This window comes from Pongo pygmaeus, chromosome 13 (genome assembly GCF_028885625.2).
Source record: "Pongo pygmaeus isolate AG05252 chromosome 13, NHGRI_mPonPyg2-v2.0_pri, whole genome shotgun sequence".
Classification (NCBI taxonomy): domain Eukaryota; kingdom Metazoa; phylum Chordata; class Mammalia; order Primates; family Hominidae; genus Pongo; species Pongo pygmaeus.
In genome coordinates, this window is record NC_072386.2 from 123,309,355 (window position 1) to 123,329,173 (window position 19,819).

Sequence of the window (19,819 nt, forward strand, 5' to 3'; positions counted from 1 at the left end):
TTTTCACAGTGGGCAAGATTCCAGGTTTGCCTTCAGCTAATTAAGTGATATTAGGGAGGTTGTAAATGCCACATAAAAATTGGCAGGCAAGCTGCTCTAATGATGAGAATATTGCTTTACAGGGAGTTGCAGCTGCAGCTTCTTAATGCTCGTCTTTGAGGGACTCAGTTCCATGTTTTCAAGGTTGTTCCTGATAAGAAAAGTTCAAGGGTGCTAAAAGGTTGCAGTTCACTTTTCGTACTCTCGGTTCCGCGAGCACTTGCGACGATGGAGGCTGGGGGAAGAAGCAACGCAATAATATGGTCGTTGTGATGATCACCAGGTGCTCCCGCTTATTCCCGTGCCGGACACCACGATGTTTCCACACATCCTCTGGCTTAACCCCCACAATAAAAGGGCGACTTGAGTACCTCCCTTTGAGGCCAGAGAACCTAGGCACAGAGACGCTGAGTGACTTGTCCAGAGGCACACAGACTGTAAGTGGCCCAGCCAGGATTCACTCCTGGTGTCTGTGTGATTCAATCCCAGATGTAATCACTGTGATTCTCCCAGAGTCGGCATGTAAGAAATCAGAGAGGGGCAAGGGAGAGGGCTAACGGGGGTACAGACTCCTCAAGCTAGAGCTCTATTCCGCACAGTTAGCTCTTCCCAGGTATTAAACAATTGCTGAATGAGCAAGGGTGAGAATCAGAGAACAACACAGCACAGGCCTTCAAAGATGAAAACTGCCCCAGAGCTTTGCAAAATTTCCAATTGGAAGCATTTGTGATAATTCAGACAGGAAAAATCTGTGAACCTGTCCTATCTATGAAGAAGGGGTGACTGGTGTGTATGATTTCCACGAGGATGTTTATTTTAGAAAGTAAATGACTTCTAGAACTTCAGAAGTGTGGGAGGTTAAGGAAATCCTCTCTGCAAGGCCTGGCACACAAGCCACAGGGTGCGCTCGTTCTGGTCCCACTTCCCCTCTTCCTACTGATCAGCGCCTGCTGAGCACTGACTTAGCACGCCCAGATCTACTAGGTACTAAGGGGTACGAGAGCCCCAGCTTAGACTCTATGCCTTATTTGATAAAATCAGGAGCTACCAGCTAACATTTGGGCTAGGCTGACTTGAGAAAATTTATACAAATAAAACTTTTCTTTCCAACAATTCAGATTGCTGTTTAGAAATTTTAAAGAGGAAGCTAGGAGCAACAGGGGGACAAAATTATTGCATTACTGATAATGAAGATGTCCCAGATGTTTCTAAGCTCTAAGAACAACATCAGAAAGGCAGGTGGCAGAAGTCAGGGGTAAAACCAGTCTTAGGTACTATAAACTGAATCGTCTGGGCAAAAACTACTATGTGAGCACAGCATATAATTCACATAAAATAGGGTGGTTTAAAAACGCAGACTTACTCTTTCGTACTGTCACAGTATCACCAAGATCTTTAAACATTTTTAAATTTTATTTTTATTTTTTAGAGATGGTGTCTCACTCTGTCACCCATGCTGGAGAACAGTGGTACAGTGATCATAGTTTGCTGCAGCCTTGACCTCCTGGGCTTGGCCTCCCAAAGCACTGGGATTATAGGTGTGAGCCACTGTGCCCAGCCTAACACTAAGAACTTAAGGCACATCGTTTCTATATTATTGAGCCATTTTCCACAGAGTGGCAGTGAAATGAGAGAGAATCGTGGCCCTATTGAGCATGCCTGCTCACTGTTCTGACACGTTCCACTCGTGTGACGACCTAGACAGACAGACACCTGGCAAACAACACAATTCTGCCTCTTCCAGCAGACAGTGCTGGGTCTCAGCATCTCCTGGAAAGATGGGGACTTTGGAAGGATATGTTACCTTTGCTTCTCAGAAACTGCTGAATCTACTATAGCTTCAAAATAAGAACTGCATTTCACGGAAGGGAAAATGCTGTTTTCGTGACGGATGTTGCTAAGGGGCCATTCAATATTTTACCAATAGCACCAACTATCTGTGTACATGTCTATGTTGGTGTTTGGGGTGGGGGCTGTTTTGACAGGTTTGCTTGTAGGTGTCAGAAGAGTTTTTGTGACTATGACTGTATTTCTATGTGTAGGGGAAGATATTTACTGTTCCCTTTCAGAACTGAGCACTGGAAAAGTCGACAGAAACCTAGTTATTAAGATCTCATTTGGGGCTATGAACTATTTATTTTCCTCTTCTGAAAAGTGGTCGAGTGAAGGACTAAAGGCAATATAAGAGACGAAGGGTCCCTCTCCCATCGCATGGACCAGCTGAACAGCCTCCTCACTAACCTGCTCCCGGTCCCCATTCTAATACCCGCCTGAGCTCCCGCTTGGCATATGACAGGTGAGACAGGCTTCTGTTAGTCTGATGGATTTGTTTTGCAGATATCACAGGTTTGCACATAATATATAATTGTTCTAGGCAGTAAACACCGTAAAATGGAATGCAGAGTAGTTTAGAGAATTTAGTGCCGTTATTTTATTCACCCATACACAAAACATAAGGAGCCCATTCTCCTTCTTGACAGACGGACTTCAGAGGAGACGTTCAGCTCAGAACAGTAATCGCGACCACAGCATAACTCAAGCACTTTGTGGGGTTTAATGGACCTTTCTTTCCAGTCCTCAAAAAGCAGCAACTGGCATTTGCTCAAACCCTGACTGAGGTGTGGAAAATCTGTCAAGTTTTCTCTGCCGCTTACCCTGACCACAATTATACGGTCCATGTGCAGATTAGCTGCAAAGTCATTCCTCCTCCAGGAGTGACAAGATTTCCCCAAATAAAAAAAGGTACCTACTGTATCCTCGAGTGCCCGTCTGCCTTCAAAAGGCAGGGGTGGGGGGAGGATCTAAGGAGTGTGAAGAGAAATGCCTTCAAAAGAAGGGCATAACGGAAAAAGTAGCTGTAACAGAGTGGGGACATGGCAAGAACAGAGAGCGGCATTGTCACGGGCGGAGTAATCCTGTGACACACTGCTGTCACTCACCGCCTGGCTCCCTGCTGCGCCAGCCAGACATCAAAGGCTGCCCCATACCATCTTACATGCTCTTTATCAGCTAATCAGCCCATTCTTCCCTAAATAAAGCCCTGTTAAATCCCCTGCTCACAGGGGTATCGTGGTCTTGGTGCCCATCTGCTAGCGAGGGTCAGCTGGGGCAGGAGGCGGCGGGCTGCTCTCTCCCTAGCGGCTTCTCAAGGTAAGGACAATGCTTCCTCCAATTCCCCCGCCCACAGGCCTCCCTCTTTGCTTTCCAGGATCTGGGCCGGTCTGAGGAGCTGCTATCTGGATTAACACTTGCTAATGAAATCTCCAGTCATAAAGGGAGATCATCTGCTAACTATGAAATCTTGGGATTGTATTTATTTTCAGGGAGAGGAATAAACAAAGATGTGTGTTTCTTTTTTTTTTCTTCTTTGAGACAGCGTCTCACTCTGTCGCCCAGGCTGGAGTGCAGTGGCGCGATCTCGGCTCACTGCAACCTCTGCCGCCCAGGTTCAAGCGATTCTCCTGCCTCAGCCTCCCAAGTAGCTGGAATTACAGGCGCCTGTCACCACGCCTGGCTGATTTTTGTAGTTTTGGTAGAGATGGGGTTTCACCATCTTGGCCAAGCTGGTCTTGAACTCCTGACCTTGTGATCCACCCGCCTCGGCCTCCCAAAGTGCTGGGATTACAAGAGTGAGTCACCGCGCCTGGCCAGATGTGTGTTTCTTAACAGTAATCATTTGGCAGATCTCTTCCTCTGCTCTCAAAGTGTCACCATTGCCGAGATGGTGACAAAATGATCAGGCTTCTGATGATGAGGCTACTCTCAGTCATTAGCTGGGAAGCCTCATGGTTTCATCCCACACTCAAATCAAAGTTAACATGCATGAGTACTGGGGACAGCAGATCCTAAGACAGGAACCCAGTTCCCAGGTCCTGCAGCCTAGAATCCTGGCACAGCCAAGAGGGCCTGGGAGTAGAGCTGAGGCATCATGGCCCTCTGGGAGGACAACCTGGCTCTAGCAGAGGATGAGCAGAAACATCTTTGGGCTGCAGCCCTGCTCTGCACCCCTGAACCTCAAAATGGCCTACAAGGAACCAGAAAAGGACACATCCACACTCATCTAGGCACTGCGGTACAGCAGCACATAGAAACAGTTTCTGTTTGTTCTTCCTCAAAGAATTACTGGAGCATTATCCTATGTGAGAGTTATTAGTATCAGAAAAGAATCAAGCATCTTAAAAATTCCAAAACTGGGAACAGAATTAGGCAACACTCTATCCATTCCAATGAGACTTGGAGGTGCCAAGTCCCCCGGAGAGGTCAAGTTGGATGTCCCCGAATCTGCTTTTTAGCTTGTAAGAACCTTCATCTGCAGGGCCCTGTATGGTTCAAAACGCATATTCACAAGTCACCTAATCTTTTTTTTTTTCTGTAGAGACAGGGTCTCGCTATGTTGCCCAGGCTAGTCTCTAACTCCTGGACTCAAGCAATCTGCCTGCCTGGGCCTCCCAAAGTGCTGGGATTACAGGAATCACCTGATTTTGATTCTCAAGACAATCTTGTGAAGTAACTAAAAATATGGATTTTCTTCTCCCTAGTGTAGTTGAGATCGAGGCTCTGAGACGTTAAGAAAAGGTATGGCCCCAAACTCACATCAGAATGGAGCTGACTTCAATCCAAGTTCCCTGACTGCAAGACCAATGGTCACTTCCCTCCACTGGGTGGTCCCTCTGTCTGTGCCGTGACAGGCTAGAGAAACGGGGCCCTGACAAGACTGATGGAATAACTGACACTTCCTGGTGAACGGAGAAGCCAGACATTGTGTGGGAACAGGAAGCACAGAGTGGTCCTTCCTGGTGAACCGGCAAGCTGGACACTGTGCAGGAACAGGCAGCTCAGAGTGGTTCTGCCTGCAGATTCCCAGAGTCAGTGGGGGAGCCTGCGGCGTTTGTAAATTAACGTGGAAAAGGAAGGATAAACAATACAAACTAACCGTCCAGAACATTCTGGGATTGAACCCGGAAATCAGGACAGGTGAGAAAAAAGTCTCTGTGCCCCAAACATTTGTTCAACAGACCGTTCCCACATAAACAATGAGACCATCCCCCCAAAGTTCTGACACGAGTAGCTCACAGGGCCTCAAGCGCTCTGGCTCCTGTGAGGGGCTGAGGCTGGTACAAAAAGAATATGTCTTTGAGGAGAGGAAGGCGGCCTTTTACAAATGTACCATGCTGAGGGAAATCATCTCAGCACTGGGAAAACAGACTTAGAGCCCAGCCTCGAACAGGGCAATACCCCTCCCTCTCCTACCTCTCCCCAGGACCTCTAGACAAGTCCTGAACACGCTCTTTTTGGGAGGAAAGGGCTCACCGCTCTTGCCTTGATGAGTGCTCACCACTGGAGGTGCAATTCAGCAGCAAGGAGCCCAGCACTGACCCCAAAGCCAGCCTGTTAGAGATCTGGGCTTCAGCAGCTCCTGGAATCTGAGGCTGGGCACTCAGCCCTTCCATCTCACTAGAACAAGGTATGCTCCCAGGGCTCGTCACACAGAACACACCAGAATGTGTCGTACACATCTCGGATGCTTTCCAGGGCGGACCGCAGCACAACTGAAGCTCTGACTACAGCGAGTCCTATGAATCCCACCACATTTGGGCCCAAAAGGAGACACCCCTGAATTTCTGCAAGATGAGGTAGCTTTCTTCTCATTCCAAGTGCTTGTTTATTGGGAGAAGGGCAGGCATGAGTGAGAAGAGAGTTGCGGTGAGCATGGCAGCTAGTACATCACATCATGTGACGGAGCTCTCTAGCCCCGTCACGGGATGAATTCAGCTCATCTTACCTTTTCACGTGTGCTTTCCTCTTCTTTCTAGTCAAGGCACTAAGATTCCTGGGGGCATCTCTTAGTCCGAAGCTCTTCGCCACATGCCCAAGGTGGAGGGATCGGACGTGGAAGATGTGCTTCAGCTCCCTGGGGTAGGTGGCGTAGGCTCGGATGAAAGACTGCAGAGCTGAAAGAAAAGGGAGCGGGGAGGGAAGCTGTCAGGACCGGGGTCTCCAAGCTCCAAAGTGCCCGGCCTAATGGTTACCTTCTGTACTTTATCTTGCCAGGCAACGAAACATGAGCAGGACAATTACAACATATACAAACATATATAAAATCTAGACTTCTGTGTATTTCTTCAATTCCTAAACAACAAAAAGAAAAAAACTACAGGGGGCCACAATTATTACTTGAATATGCCCAATAAAATATCAGATTTGACCACAGAGCTCCTAACAATCCCACAGGGTGGGGCCCAGCACAGCACCTGCTACCAGCAGGCACTTGGTAGATGTCTGTTGTGTAAATGAGTGAAAAGAGAGAATAGGTGAAGAAACTAAGAAATGATCAACACAGGACATCGTTTTCTTATAAAAATGAGAAAATCATTAGACATTTATATTAACACATTTTTCCTAATTAAATTTTACTTACTTTGAATAGTTAATGCATGCTAGCCTGTTACAAAATTTACAAAGTTCAAAAGGCTGTCTTATGACTGTCATGTTTACTATGAATGAATGACATTACCACCAATGCCTCCTTCACCACAAGCCCCACCTCCAGCTCCCTTATCCATAGGCAATCCCTGATACCAGTTTTTTGTGTACTCACTGGACTTTTTAAATTTAAAATTTTTTAAAGAGATGGGGTCTCACTATGTTGTCCAGACTAGAGTGCAGTGACGTGATCATACCTCACTGTAGCCTCAAGCTCCTGGGTTCAAGTAATCCTTGTGCCTCAGAATACAGGCTAATTTTTAAATTTTTATTTTTGTAGAGACAGGGTTTCACTACGTTGCCCAGGCTGGTCTTCAACTCCTGACCTCAAGTGGTCCTCCCACCTCAGCCTCTCAAAGTGCTTGGGATTACAAGTGTGAGCAACCTCCCCCAGCCTTCCTCACGGGATTTTAAAACCAAGTTCATTCTAAAGGTATCCAGGATTAACCAATACAGCACTTCTTACTCAAAGAATGTGTAAAAAAGGGAATGAAACAGATTTTTAAAGGAGAAAGAAAACTACTAAGTCTCTAAAATAGTCCCTTGAGGACTGACAACAATTTAGGGACATTCATCAAATATTCCGTCAGAAAAGTTTCAGTCCCATTTTAAAATTAAGAAGAGCGGTCAGGCGCGGTGGCTCAAGCCTGTAATCCCAGCACTTTGGGAGGTCGAGTCAGGGGGATCACCTGAGGTCAGGAGTCTGAGACCAGACTGGCCAACATGGTGAAACCCTGTCTCTACTAAAAATGCAAAAATTAGCCGGATGTGGTGGCAGGTGCCTGTAATCCCAGCTACTCAGGAGGCTGAGGCAGGAGAATCACTTGGTCCTGGGAGGCTGAGGATGGAGTTAGTGGAGATCGTGCCACTGCACTCCAGCCTGGGCAACAAGAGCAAAACTCCGTCTCAAAGAAAATTAAATTAAATTAAATTCAGAAAAGGGGGTCCTTGTTGTAGGTCCCTCCTCCCCGAGAAAAAGGCCAGACTCATTCCCAGGAGGGTGGAACTTTGGTCTACTTAACTAGGCATTCCCTTGAGGAAAGATTCTCGTAGATTGGGTTCCCCCTTGAATATCTGGAAGTAACAATGAAAACCAAGTGTCCACCCGCTTCTCACTCCAACAAGGAAGGAGGGGGACGTCCTGCAAACACTCCCCGCCATCCCTGTCACTGCTCTCTTCACCTCCAATCCTGCTCTTCCACCAGCTGAGCCAGAGCCCAGCTGACGGTGTCTGATGGAGGAAAGCACTGAACGCCAGCCTTCGCTTCCTCACTCTCCTTGTTGAGCCACTGGACTGGCAAGTTTGCCCACAGCTTAAACATAATATCCCAGCAGCACCTGGAGATTGGCGTTTATGAACAGTAATAAAAAGTGTCATTTTAGCAGATCAGCTCCTGGAAGGATCCTGGGGAATCCATCAAAGCTCTATTTACTGAGTAAAGTGAACTCCTTTTCCCAATCGATGAGCAATAATAACCAAGGCAACTCCTCTGTACCCCACTCTTAAATCTGTGCTTACTCCCCTTTTTAATAACTAGGGACTTTTTCAAGGAAAATCTTTAACGCTTCAAATGGTCTGTACTGTTTGGAGTACACAGAGCCCCACTAGACACAGAGTCCCACAGCCAAGCCCTCAGAGGGAAAGGCTCTACTGCTACGTGACCCAGGAAATTCAAGCCTCTTCTCCTCAACCTCTCTTTCTTTCCCCAACCCCCAACACTCACTCTGGTCTCAAAAAAGACAAGACCGAAACCAAGTCAAGCTGAAACCAAACCAAGAGCCTGCACTTTTAAAACCTCAGTTACCCAAATCCCGCTCTAGGTCTCTTCATTTACTACGTCTCTTCTGTGTAAGCAGATGAGTCCCTGGGCTTCCACCCTGGTCACCTCTCTTCCTCTCCTCCTCTCCACCAATCCTATGAGCTGAGCACTGAGAGCATCTGTCCCAGGAGATGTAGGTGCCCAGCTAACAGCTTTACAGGGATAATGAGTTTGCCAAGATGTGGCAGGAAGTGTTTTCTCCCCAGACAACTGGCCAGGCAGCATTTCACACTGCATATTTTTACTAAACCTCCTTGTCCTCAAGGCTCCTGTCTCACCGGGGACAGCGACAGTTGGTTGTCCTCACATACTTGCATGGACTCCCATGTTTGGATAATTCAGAGAAGCAGAAATTTCAAAGATGCTGCAGCAGCTGTCTGCAGAACCTTTCAAGGAGTAGGAAGTGCTCATGTTGGCAGCATTGAGAATGTGCAGAAGGAACAGGGGCTGTGGGACCCACACAAGCAGAAGGTGGAGAAGTAATGAAAGCAGACATTTATTTGGGGTGACGGATGAAGCTACAGGCCACCAGAGTTCAGCACTTTGCAGTCACTGATTCCTATTTCTCGCCAACTACTTAAGGTGCCTGAATTAGGGCAAATCTATTTTCAAGTATCTCACATGGACACATCGTCCTTTTTCATTCCTGGACATTTGGATCAGAAACTAGTGGTATCTTATGATGATTTGTAAGATGAAGGAGACAGAAATAAACAAACCTCCAGCCTGGAAGGTGAAGATCATCTCTGCTCCTCCCAACCCCACCTCCACTCCCACAAGAGCACCCTCCAGTACAGAATAAAGGCACATGCATCTTCAAGACCATCCAACACCTACAGCAACAACTACGGAAAGGATGGAGGAAAAGGAGGTTCCCTGCTGTTCTCTTTAAGACAAAGCATTTGGTAAAGTGCCCAGCCTAGCTCTGACCCCACTGAGGGGAGACGAATGACTTGTCATCACTGGTGTGGGTTTTCTAGACTTTGAGAAGCATCCCTTCCAAACAGGCATAAATCCTACATGGAGTTCCTGGTCTGCAGGGAGACCTGAAGATGGAGAGGATTAAGCCACAGGAGCAATGGTCATTTGCAGGCAGAGGACTCTAGCTTCCAAGATTTTTGTTCAGGAGTCTGGAATTCAAACTTATGTTACCACTCGTTTTACAACTTGAATCCCTAGCTAAATGATGCAAGAAAACAGAGGAAAAAAGGGGTAACTGCTTCTGGAAACTGACAATTAAATGCTGGTTATTAACAATGACTGGGTCCGAAAATGCAAAAGGAAAACAAATACATACTTGGCCCAGTTTCTAACTAGTTTTCTGCCATCAAGGCAAAAGCCAGCTGCTTTGTTAATTATTCATGAGGTGGGTTCTGAAATGGCATAAAAGGGAAGCAAGTCAATAGTGGGGAATTTGCATATGCAGATTTAAATGCAAAAGAGCGTCTCCACCTATGGGGTGCAGTGGCTGTTCCTATGCTGTAAATTCAATACGTTTAGGGTGGCAAATACATGTATACTCTCTCAAGCCTCCAAAACTTAGTCCTAAGAAACAGGAGAGAAGGAATGGTGGCGAGACTTATGTCTGAGATGGGGTGACTGAGCTCTGTAAGAGGCGGTGTTGTCCCAGCCCATTATCAATCTGGTGTGGAAATCGATTAGCAAATAAGAGACATGATACGTTTATTTCCTTCATGGTACATAAACATTGGGAAGTGACCCTGTTCCAATATTCCTTAAACAAAAGACAAGTGACTCTGCTTGTTTCATGGTATTAACAAGTTCAATGGTAATAACGGTGAGGGAAAACCCAAAACCACATCCTTTAAGAATTACTGTAACTTCTACTCAGATGACCGAGACACCTTGAAATAGTTGTAGTCTTGCCAAAATATCTGAGGCATCACTGACACCAAAATCGAAGGTGACAGTGTGGGTTTGATTTCTTTCTTTCCACTGCAACTTTGATACCAGCCCTGGAATTCAGCAGCACAACACCTTGTTATGTACTGCACAGCCAGCTGAATTTGCCTAACTTTCATCAAAGGTCCAAACGGTAAAGTTACACTGTGACAAAGACCCTATTCCTCTTGAGAGACATAGAGCAATACTCCTCTAGAGGTAGCAAGGTAGGAAAACCCTTAGGAATTGTTGAATTCCCTTTAGGGAAATGCCAAGACAGGATATTATTAGAGAAAAGTCTAGAAGGATATACAGTATATATACAGTGGCAATTACTGGGACTTCATCTTTTACCTTGTGTGGTTCTGATTTTTAACGACAACCAAGAATTGCAATTATAATGTGCTAAAGGTATATAACAGGTCCTTGAAAATATTTGCGGACTAACCCATTTTTTCATCTATATTTCCTGGTGACCACAATTGCTCCTCAGCCAGGCTCCCAGCTTTCACACTTGCCCCCGCTAGAGTCTATTCTCACACAGCAGCCAGGTGATCTCTTTCAAACCTAAATCAGATCCCACCACATTTCTGCTCCCCCTTCATTCCGACCAAGACCCAAAGTCCTATGTGATTCTGCCTTGGCCAGTACCCCCTTTCCATCCACACTGCCTTCCTCGAGCTCTTCTGCACCAGCTCCCACTGCCCAGAATGCCCTTCCTTTAGAGAGCCACAGGGCTCATCCCACTTCAGGTTTTTGCTCAAGTATCACCTACACAATGAGGCTCACTCTGACCCCATTAAAAATGCACTCTGCTGTCACCCCTTCACCTCCCCCATCTCCTTCTACTTATTCCATAGCTCTTGTCACCTTTAAACAGACTGATCTATTATGTTTATTATGCTCACTGTCTGCTGCCCCTGCACCCCACTAGCATGTTGGCTTCACAAAGCAAGGATTTTTGTTTGATCTCTCATGCATTCCAAGCACTCAGAATAGTGCCCGATTTGATAAATAGTTGTCAAATGAGTGGTTTTTAAAGCATTTCTATTTATAAAAAGAAAGGATGCTACAGTGTTCTGATATTGGTAAGCCAGCCTGGCACTCTTCTCAAAATAGCAGGCAACTAACAAAAAAACCCTGTGCATCCTCCAGCATGGAGTAAGTCTCATTAGACATGGTCAGTCTCTGGCCAAGACATCCCACGATAAAAAGTACCAGTGATTACAAACCCCCTTCAGCCATACACTGCTTATTACTCAACGGGAACTGTGAAGTCCACATCTAATCTATGGTGATCCCAGGAGCCAACGTATCCTACAAAGGGTCTGAATATTAAATCAATACCTAACTCTTTTATAAATTTCCTAGGAATTGGGTTCATGGTCTATGGCTCTTCCTCAGTACTGTTCTTTCTTATTTTTCTTTGTGCCTTCAAATAGGAACTGCTTAGGTCTAATATTTCCAGCTCTGGCCTTCATCACTAATTTCCATCTCTACAACTATTTCTACTAACGTGTCACATGTCTTCTATCTGGTTTTCAAAGAAAGAGGAAAACAGATCCTTAAGATCCAAGTTGTTGGGTCAAAACTCTAGTCCTGATATAAGCCAAGATAAAGCCTCATTTGTGCAAAACATGGGGAAAGATGAAATTAACATTTAATATCACTTTAAAGCCTTCCGTGCCTGCTTCCAAACCCTGCAGAATTATGGAGATTGAAGGCTTTGGCTGGTGAGCAGGGACCACCATGTTGGCCTCTCAACCAGTTTGGGGGTATGTGGGTGAAGGTGGGGGAGAGCACTCTGCTGGGCTATCCACTGCGCAAGCACCTAGGAAATCAACTGACCTTTCTTTGCCCAGGAGACCCTCCTCTCACTGGAGTGCACGTAATCTTCAAATACCATCTGCAAGACTGTGGCTCGCTCTCGGATTTCCTGGGGGCCAACAGCATGGGATTTCTGAGAGGGCGACGGAAGGATTAAAGGAGAGATAGAGTCAAAGTCAGGAATAATGAAGCAGTTTATAATAGATTTAATAACAGTAAAATCACACAGTAACCACCTAGGGGCCAACAAGGGTAATCCTTTCAATATTACTAGGGAAAAAAAGGGAGTTATAGAGATGTTAAAGTCAAGTAAAGATGAGGATGGCTTTATGAGAGAGATCAGGTCTGTTTACTTATTTACTTACTTCTCTTCCTGACCTCTTACCATGCATGTTCAAAATCAAAGACCATTGGAGACACTTTGGAATTTTCCAAGTCCAATTCAGACATTTAAAACATCACTGAACATGAGCTGTTTTCAAATGGGTCTTGGATCTTCTAGGAATCTTCACCTTTCCCTTATACGCATCAGTGGAACACCAACAATTTTTCTTCATGAGCACTCCACAGTGACCTGCCTAAAATTCTGCCTTAAAAAGTTACCCCTATCCTTGAATTTCAGAGCAGGCTTTCTCAGTGCCTAGAGCGGTTCAGACTTCTAGTGTTTCAGATTTATTCCTCCAGCCCATGGCCACCGTGGCCAGGAACCTATTAAGGAGTGAGTGGGCTGTTCCAGGACACCATACTCAAAGATGCCTGGATCTTTGCAGCAAATCGTCCCTGTGTAAGAAGTAGCATCTGTGTGCATGCAAAGAGCCTACAGACGGAAAATGTTAATAAAAAAGACAATTATTTTCTTTTCATCCTTTAACAGTACCAGAGAAAAAAAATTTCCTTTTTAAACATCCCCGCTAAAAACTAGTGGCTTTTGTCTCCAATATCTTAAAACAAACATGAGTGCTTTCTACTGAATGTGAAATCAAGAGAACACAGATTCTTCCACCCAATGAGGCCAACCTGCCAAGTGACACTGATCACTTGAGTGGTGCTGGTGCCTCTACTTCCACCCACCACCCCAGTGTGAGCCCCCGGGGAAAATCCAGAGTGAGATCAGGTCTTGCTGCTTAACCTTGTAGAGGACGGTGTATGAGCGATTGCATCTGGCCTCACCAAGACTCCCTGAGCCTCTCCTTCACCTTTAAGGCTGACAGAGGAAGAACAAAGGGGAGGAAAGAAAAAGCCTCATTCTCTGGATCAACGTTCATCTCTATATTAAGAGACTTAACAACGTGAAAATGTTTTTAGTTTAGTCAAATCATTCCTGCTACCTGTTTGGTTGATGACAGTCTCGCTGACTTCACAGTACAATACAAGGTCCCCCTAAGGGTTCTATCCGCTAAAATGTCAGGAGAAGAGTCACTCAGGAACCGTGTTACCAAAGTGGACATTTGCTATTGTCATTAACAAGGATTTTTTTTTTTTTTTACCCTCTTAACTGATGTGAAATGCAAACTTTTTTTTGCTGCCCTCCTTTCGTTAAGCCACCTCAGCAGCGCAACTGTCACCTTCCCTGTGTTTTTTTTTTAATATGAATGTGAAATTAGCGAGGATGCCCTTTCCCCTGGCGGACAGAATCCTCTGTTATTAAAAAGTAAAGCACTTTAATAATGAAAACTTTTTCCTCTTTTTCTTGTGTTTTAACTGTTTAAAATTAATGAGAAGGGCAGAATGGTTGTCAAAGCGATATTGAAAGCCGGGCAGCCAGGACCGAATAAGCACAAAAATCCCTCTAGAGTGTTAAATAAACAGAGCTCCAGCCCTCTCCGAATCCCTCTGTTGGTTATTGTATACATTCTGTAACAGCTCTCAGAATAGATCTGAGAGCCAGGGAGGCAGAGAGGTTTCAGAATTCCAATAAAGGCCTCAAATTAAAGACAGCCTGGTGCGAATTCCAGGAGAAAATTAAAGAGACCTCAAGCTTAAGTGACAGGTGACTTGCTTCTGTGTCACAACTGTCAGGGGATTTAGTGATAATATGGCAATATATTACAAAGGGCTTTTCTTATTCCCCCCTTTAGGTTTCAAAATGAGGCATCTTTTCTTCCCAACCAAAAAAAAAAAAAAAAAAAAAAATTACATATATATAATGTGAGTGTGTATACAAGCGAAATATGTAGGGAAAAAAACACGATAGAACTAGGTTCACAGGTTTGAAATGATAAGGTCAGTTTTAGTAAAATATAAGAAAAAGTTAATGGCAGAAAAAAACAATATACAATACTTAGGAAAAAAAAAAATCTTACTCCTCCCTAACCCCTGCTTCCAGAAATACCTTATTTTAAAATTGCCCCTCCTGAGAATGAATGAGGTATTTTTCAGTTGTCTTCTGGGGAGGACAGTCTAAATTTAAACTGAAGACTGAGGGGGTCAGAGTTATGCAGCACCATCTCAGCCCCCGACAGGTAAAATGCTCCTATAATGAGAGCGGGTCAAACCCCTGAGGGCACACGGATACCTGGCAGGGCTGGCTCTCCCACCCTCCAAGACACAGAGTCAGTACTGGTTAATGAAGCTAACTTCAACTAGTGAACCATGGGTATTTTAGAAAAACACATTTCCGACCATCCATCCGCACGCAATGCACCTTTGTCTCTAATATCCTACTGATCTTGGAAAACACAGGCCATCAGAAAGGATGAGCAGGGGGCTCTGAACTTATTTTAAGATCTCGCAATGCCAGCAACGGCTCCTTTGTTGGGATTAGTTTACAGGTATATTTCACAGGACAAAAATGCTTGTAGGAAAAACATGGTTGGGTGTGTGTATACTTTGATGATGAAGATTTCACCCCTATCAAGAAGCAACAGATGAGTCTAAGATAAATAGGCTGGACTATTTTTATTATAAAAAGTAGTAGCAAAGGTGGGAGGTTTTTGTGACAGCCTGCACCTTGATATTGCCAACTTCCAAGGTATTTTTAAGCTAAATGGAAGGGTTTTGTTTTAATCACTTTATTGCCAAGCTGAGTTTTACCCCCATGGTCCCTAGAACCTTCTGAGTGCTTCCCAGTAAAGTTGAAAGATCAAATTTATTCTCTTTGTAGGTAGGTGAACATTCACACACCCAGACATAGCTATATATATTTTATATACCTAAATATGAAATATACATTTTACAGATGCTTCACTCGCTTTCTTTCTGTTCACAGAAGCCCAAAAATGTATGTGCCAAAGGGACATTTACCATGGGCTTCAATCACGCTGGGTGAAGGAGAGGCGCACTGTAATGAGGTGTCTGGCTATCTGAACGAAAGGCCTGGCTACTGAACCCACATTTACATGCCTGGCATTAGTTCACATGCTAGAGAACTGCTCAAATGGAGGACAGCAATTAAGACACACGCTATTTCTACGCACAACAGAATTGAAAGTTGTATCCAGCATCTACTTTATTCTTCCTACTACTGACATGAATCACACATAAAATACTTTCTCGGGTTGTGTCTATCTATGTGATAATCAGTAACACAGTCAATTTAGTTTAGTTTTTCTTTTTCCTCTGAATTCAAGTTAAACTTGGCTCAGCAAGCCAGGTCTTTACCAACATGACACCTACAACGTAGGATGGCTAATTTAGCTTTCTAAGTTAACCAGTTATATTATGAAAGCCCAAACTTGCTCAGTTTTTCTTAAAAAAAAAAAAAAAAATCACCAAACCTTAAAAATATCCAAGCATTCACTACTATCTATCAAGGCAGGAGCTGGGGCTGAGATCATGAGACAGAGTTTCTAGACCTAAGAATCTATGAGGTCTGGAACTCTACAGGGCACTTGATACCTCGTTTTATTTAAAACTCACAGCAATTGTATGTTTTACAGATGGGAAAACTGAGACTGGGGAGAAGATAATCTGCCTGAGATTGCAGAGCTAACAGCTGGGAAACAAGGATTCAAACTCAAACTCATGTCTGTCTGGGACCTGGCCCTTACTCATGAAGTTAGAACCGCTCCTCAAGTCTCAGGAAGTCCTTGAGGCTGGCCTCGAGCCAGGGAAAAGGCCTAAGGAGAAGAATTTATGCTGCAAGGCCACAGAAGGGCAGATGTTACCAAAAAAAATGACTGTAGCTTGTTGCTGAAAGAGTGGAGGGAGATGCAGCTGCTCCGCTCCTTCTTTGGGGATGTGTCCTTCAGGAGAGGCTTCCTGCCCTTCTACAGCTTCCCTGCGTTGTGCAGACACACAATGATCAACTTCCTGGAGAGAAATGATCTGCACTCAGGGATAAAGACTGACACCAATGCCAGGCCCAGAAAGAGTATACCTGAGACGACGTTTGATCAAACTTACTATCTCATTTTGTAATTGTACTACTTGCTCTTATTTCTGGAGAGATGGCAGATGCTAATGTTCCACTTATTATGATACAGCAAAAAAGGGCACTGGGATTCATGTCCCTGAGTCTGGGCTTTAATTCCACATCTGCTACTAACTTGTATGACTACAAATAATTCTGATAGTTACAGTAATAATAAAAAATGCCCTTTGGGCCAGGTGTGGTGGCTCATGCTTGTAATCCCAGCACTTTGGGAGGCCAAGATGGGCAGATCACCTGAGGTCAGGAGTTTGAGGCCAGCCTGGCCAACATGGTGAAACCCCGTCTCTACTAAAAATACAAAAGTTAGCCTGGCGTGGTGGTGTGTGTCTGTAATCCAGCTACTTGGGAGGCTGAGGCAGGAGAACCGCTTGAACCCAGGAGGCGGAGGTTGCAATAAGCTGAGATCAAGCAGTGCATTCCAGCCTGGGAGACGCAGCAAGACTCCATCTCAAAAAAAAAGCCCTTTGGTCCTATGCTTTATACTTGGGACTCCAGGACTATTTCCCACACAATCCTCTGACGTCCTTAAAAGAACACTACTTTATCTCAACTTTACATGTGAAGAAACTGAGGCTTAGAAAGGTCCAGTCCTGGCCGGGTGCAGTGGCTCACGCCTGTAATCCCAGCACTTTGGGAGGCCGAGGCGGACGGATCACAAAGTCAAGAGATTGAGACCATCCTGGCCAACATAGTGAAACCCCATCTCTACTAAAAATACGAAAATTAGGTGGGCATCGTGGCGTGTGCCTGTATTCCCAGCTACTTGGGAGGCTGAGGCAGGAGAATTCCTTGAACCTGGGAGGCAGAGGTTTTAGTGAGCCAAGATCGTGCCACTGTACTCCAGCCTGGCGACAGAGCGAGACTCCGTCTCAAAAAAAAAAAAAAGAAAGGTCCAGTCACACGCTGGTGACAGATGAGGAACGTGACCCTGAGGCGTGCTCTTAGCCACTGTGCTACACTGCCTCTCCGAAAAGAAACTAAAGCTTAGAGAGGTCCAGTCCCTGCCCAAGGTCACACACTGGTGACAGATGAGGAACATGACCCTAAGGCCATGCTCTTAGCCACTCTGCTACACTGCCTCCTCCAACAGCTCCCCATCTGCTCCCTGCTGATCCCACAGAGCTGCCCTGGAGCCATAATGAAGTATCTGGGGGAACATTAAAAAAGAAACCAAAAGGCCGGCTATGGTGGCTCACACCTGTAATCCCAGCACTTTGGGAGGCCAAGGCGGGTGAATCAGGAGGTCAGGAGTTCAAGACCAGCCTGACCAACATGATGAAACCCCGTCTCTACTAAAAATACAAAAAAATTAGCTGGGCGTGGTGGCATGTGCCTGTAATCCCAGCTGCTCAAGAGGCTGAGGCAGGAGACTCACTTGAACCCGGGAGGCGGGGGTTGCAATGAGCCAAGATCGCGCCATTGCACACCAGCATGCGCGACAGAGCAAGACTCCGTTTCAAAAAAAAAAAAAAGAAAGAAAGAAACCAGAAACCAAAGAAGCCCCTTAACTAGAATTTATGATAGTTCCAAAAGAATGGAAGTGTGCCAAGACCAATGAAGATCTGTCTGGTCACAGGTCAACACCCCTAACAACAAACTTAATAACGGGTGGTCCAGTGGCTCCATATAAGGCTTATGAGTCTTATATGAAGTACTGACTTGTTTAAAGTAACCTGATGACCAATGGAGTCTTTAACAGCTTTTATTGTTCACAGGGATCTTTGCTGTGGTTGATCAAATTTCATCTCTAAAAATGACTAAAATTTCCTTATTTAAAAAAAGACTCAATTATCTTGGTTTAGTTAATACTAATAAAGGCATATTGGTATACAGTTAAATATACGTGCTTTGAAGTTAAGACTTCAAATCCCAGAATGACTAAAGCATATTAGTGTGCCCCTGTGAAAGTTCCTTTACCTCTCTAAGTCTCAGTTTCCTCATCTATAAATTGGGGCCATCACTAACTTCTCAGATTGCTATAAGATTAAATGGGACTGTGAACGTAAAGAGTGTAGCACAGTCCTAGGTTGGGAATACACACTTTGCTAATAGAGGCTATGGCTATTTCCTCTCCTGGTATTACATACATTTCCTTAGATGCTCTCTAAAACAAGAGAACTTAAGTTAGGGTCAGTGAAACGGGCTCCCTCCCTGCTCAGGGAGAATAATGATCCAAATACAGGCACATGCTGAAGCATGAAAGAAACTCTTAAGCTTGATCTTTCTGGCCCTGATTTTCTGGTCCATCCTCAGGCATGCAAAAACAAATGTAAAATATTCAAGTGATTAATATCTCATAGACAAAATTACATATAGCAACACTGCACCCACACACAGGAATACTGAGTAAGGGGGTAGGGTGGGGTGAGGGAATAATGGTCTAGTCAGGTGCAGCCTTAAGAGAAGGAGCAGGAAAGGGTGTCCAGGGCTGCCTGCACCTGCTCAGAATCTCCATATGGAACTGCATGGATAATAAAAAAATTTTTCTTCTTAATGATCTCAACTTTACTCTTCCTCTGTGGATAGCACACACATTAAAAAATGGATGAACTAAGTGTGTCTGAAAGGAGACACAGAGATACTTATTTCTTCCATGCTGTCTGGGATAGGCAGGTCTAGGCAGCCATCCTTGCTGAGAATCTGGACAGGGACCACCGGGGCTGAGTGTGTGGCGCTGCCTCCAGACTCATTCTGGCCTGGACCTCCTTTCTGGGGAGCCTGCTGCTGTCTGGCAGGCTTCCAGAATGGAGCGTAGCCCACTCACTAGATGAGAGTGACAAACACATCCAGAAGCAAAGACGAGAAAAAAAAACAAAAAAACCCAAGATTTGGCCTCATCTAATGTTCATGGCTCTTAAAATAAATGTTTTGCTTGACAGAGGAAGTAACCCATACACAAAGTCTCTACTACCCCAAATCAAGTGAGTCACGTCTGTTGGCAGTGAGCACAATAAATAACAAAACTCACCTGGGCTCCCAATCGTTTCCCTTTAAAACAATCATCTCTTGTCAGAACACACAAAATATCTTCCATCTTAATCTCAGAAACGCTGTAAAAGGAAGGGCACAGCAAGGTAACTTTTTGCTCTTTCAAAAACACCCAAGACCTTGATGCACAAAACTGGCCTATTCTTGAGATAATTAGACATGAAGTAGAAGTGACACCTTCTAGGAAAGGAAATATTTTCCTAAACCCTTAGGAACTCAGAGGGGGACCTCTATGATATTAAAGGGACAGAATGATATTCCTGACAATTTCTTTCCTCTCTGATGAATTTAAAATAGGCTACATTTAGAATTTCCTTAATAGAGACTGTGTCATTATTTCTTAATAAATCTTGAATACCAAACAAGTGTGCCCACTCACTGATCCACT

At 44.8% G+C, this 19,819-nt stretch overlaps 1 protein-coding gene across 3 annotated transcripts in view; it reads right to left on the reverse strand.

The window, feature by feature from the left end:
- DDX31 (DEAD-box helicase 31) overlaps positions 1-19,819 on the reverse strand; it is a 75,293-nt gene that overhangs the window by 11,373 nt on the left and 44,101 nt on the right. For 2 of the 3 annotated variants that reach the window (XM_054502296.2, XM_054502291.2), the window contains exon 17: positions 5,822-5,990. In XM_054502296.2, the coding sequence (XP_054358271.1) occupies positions 5,822-5,990 (169 nt within the window). Of the gene's footprint in view, positions 1-5,821; positions 5,991-12,092; positions 12,205-19,411; positions 19,494-19,819 lie in introns of all 3 variants that reach the window. The other variant, XM_054502290.2, reaches the window with a different exon arrangement.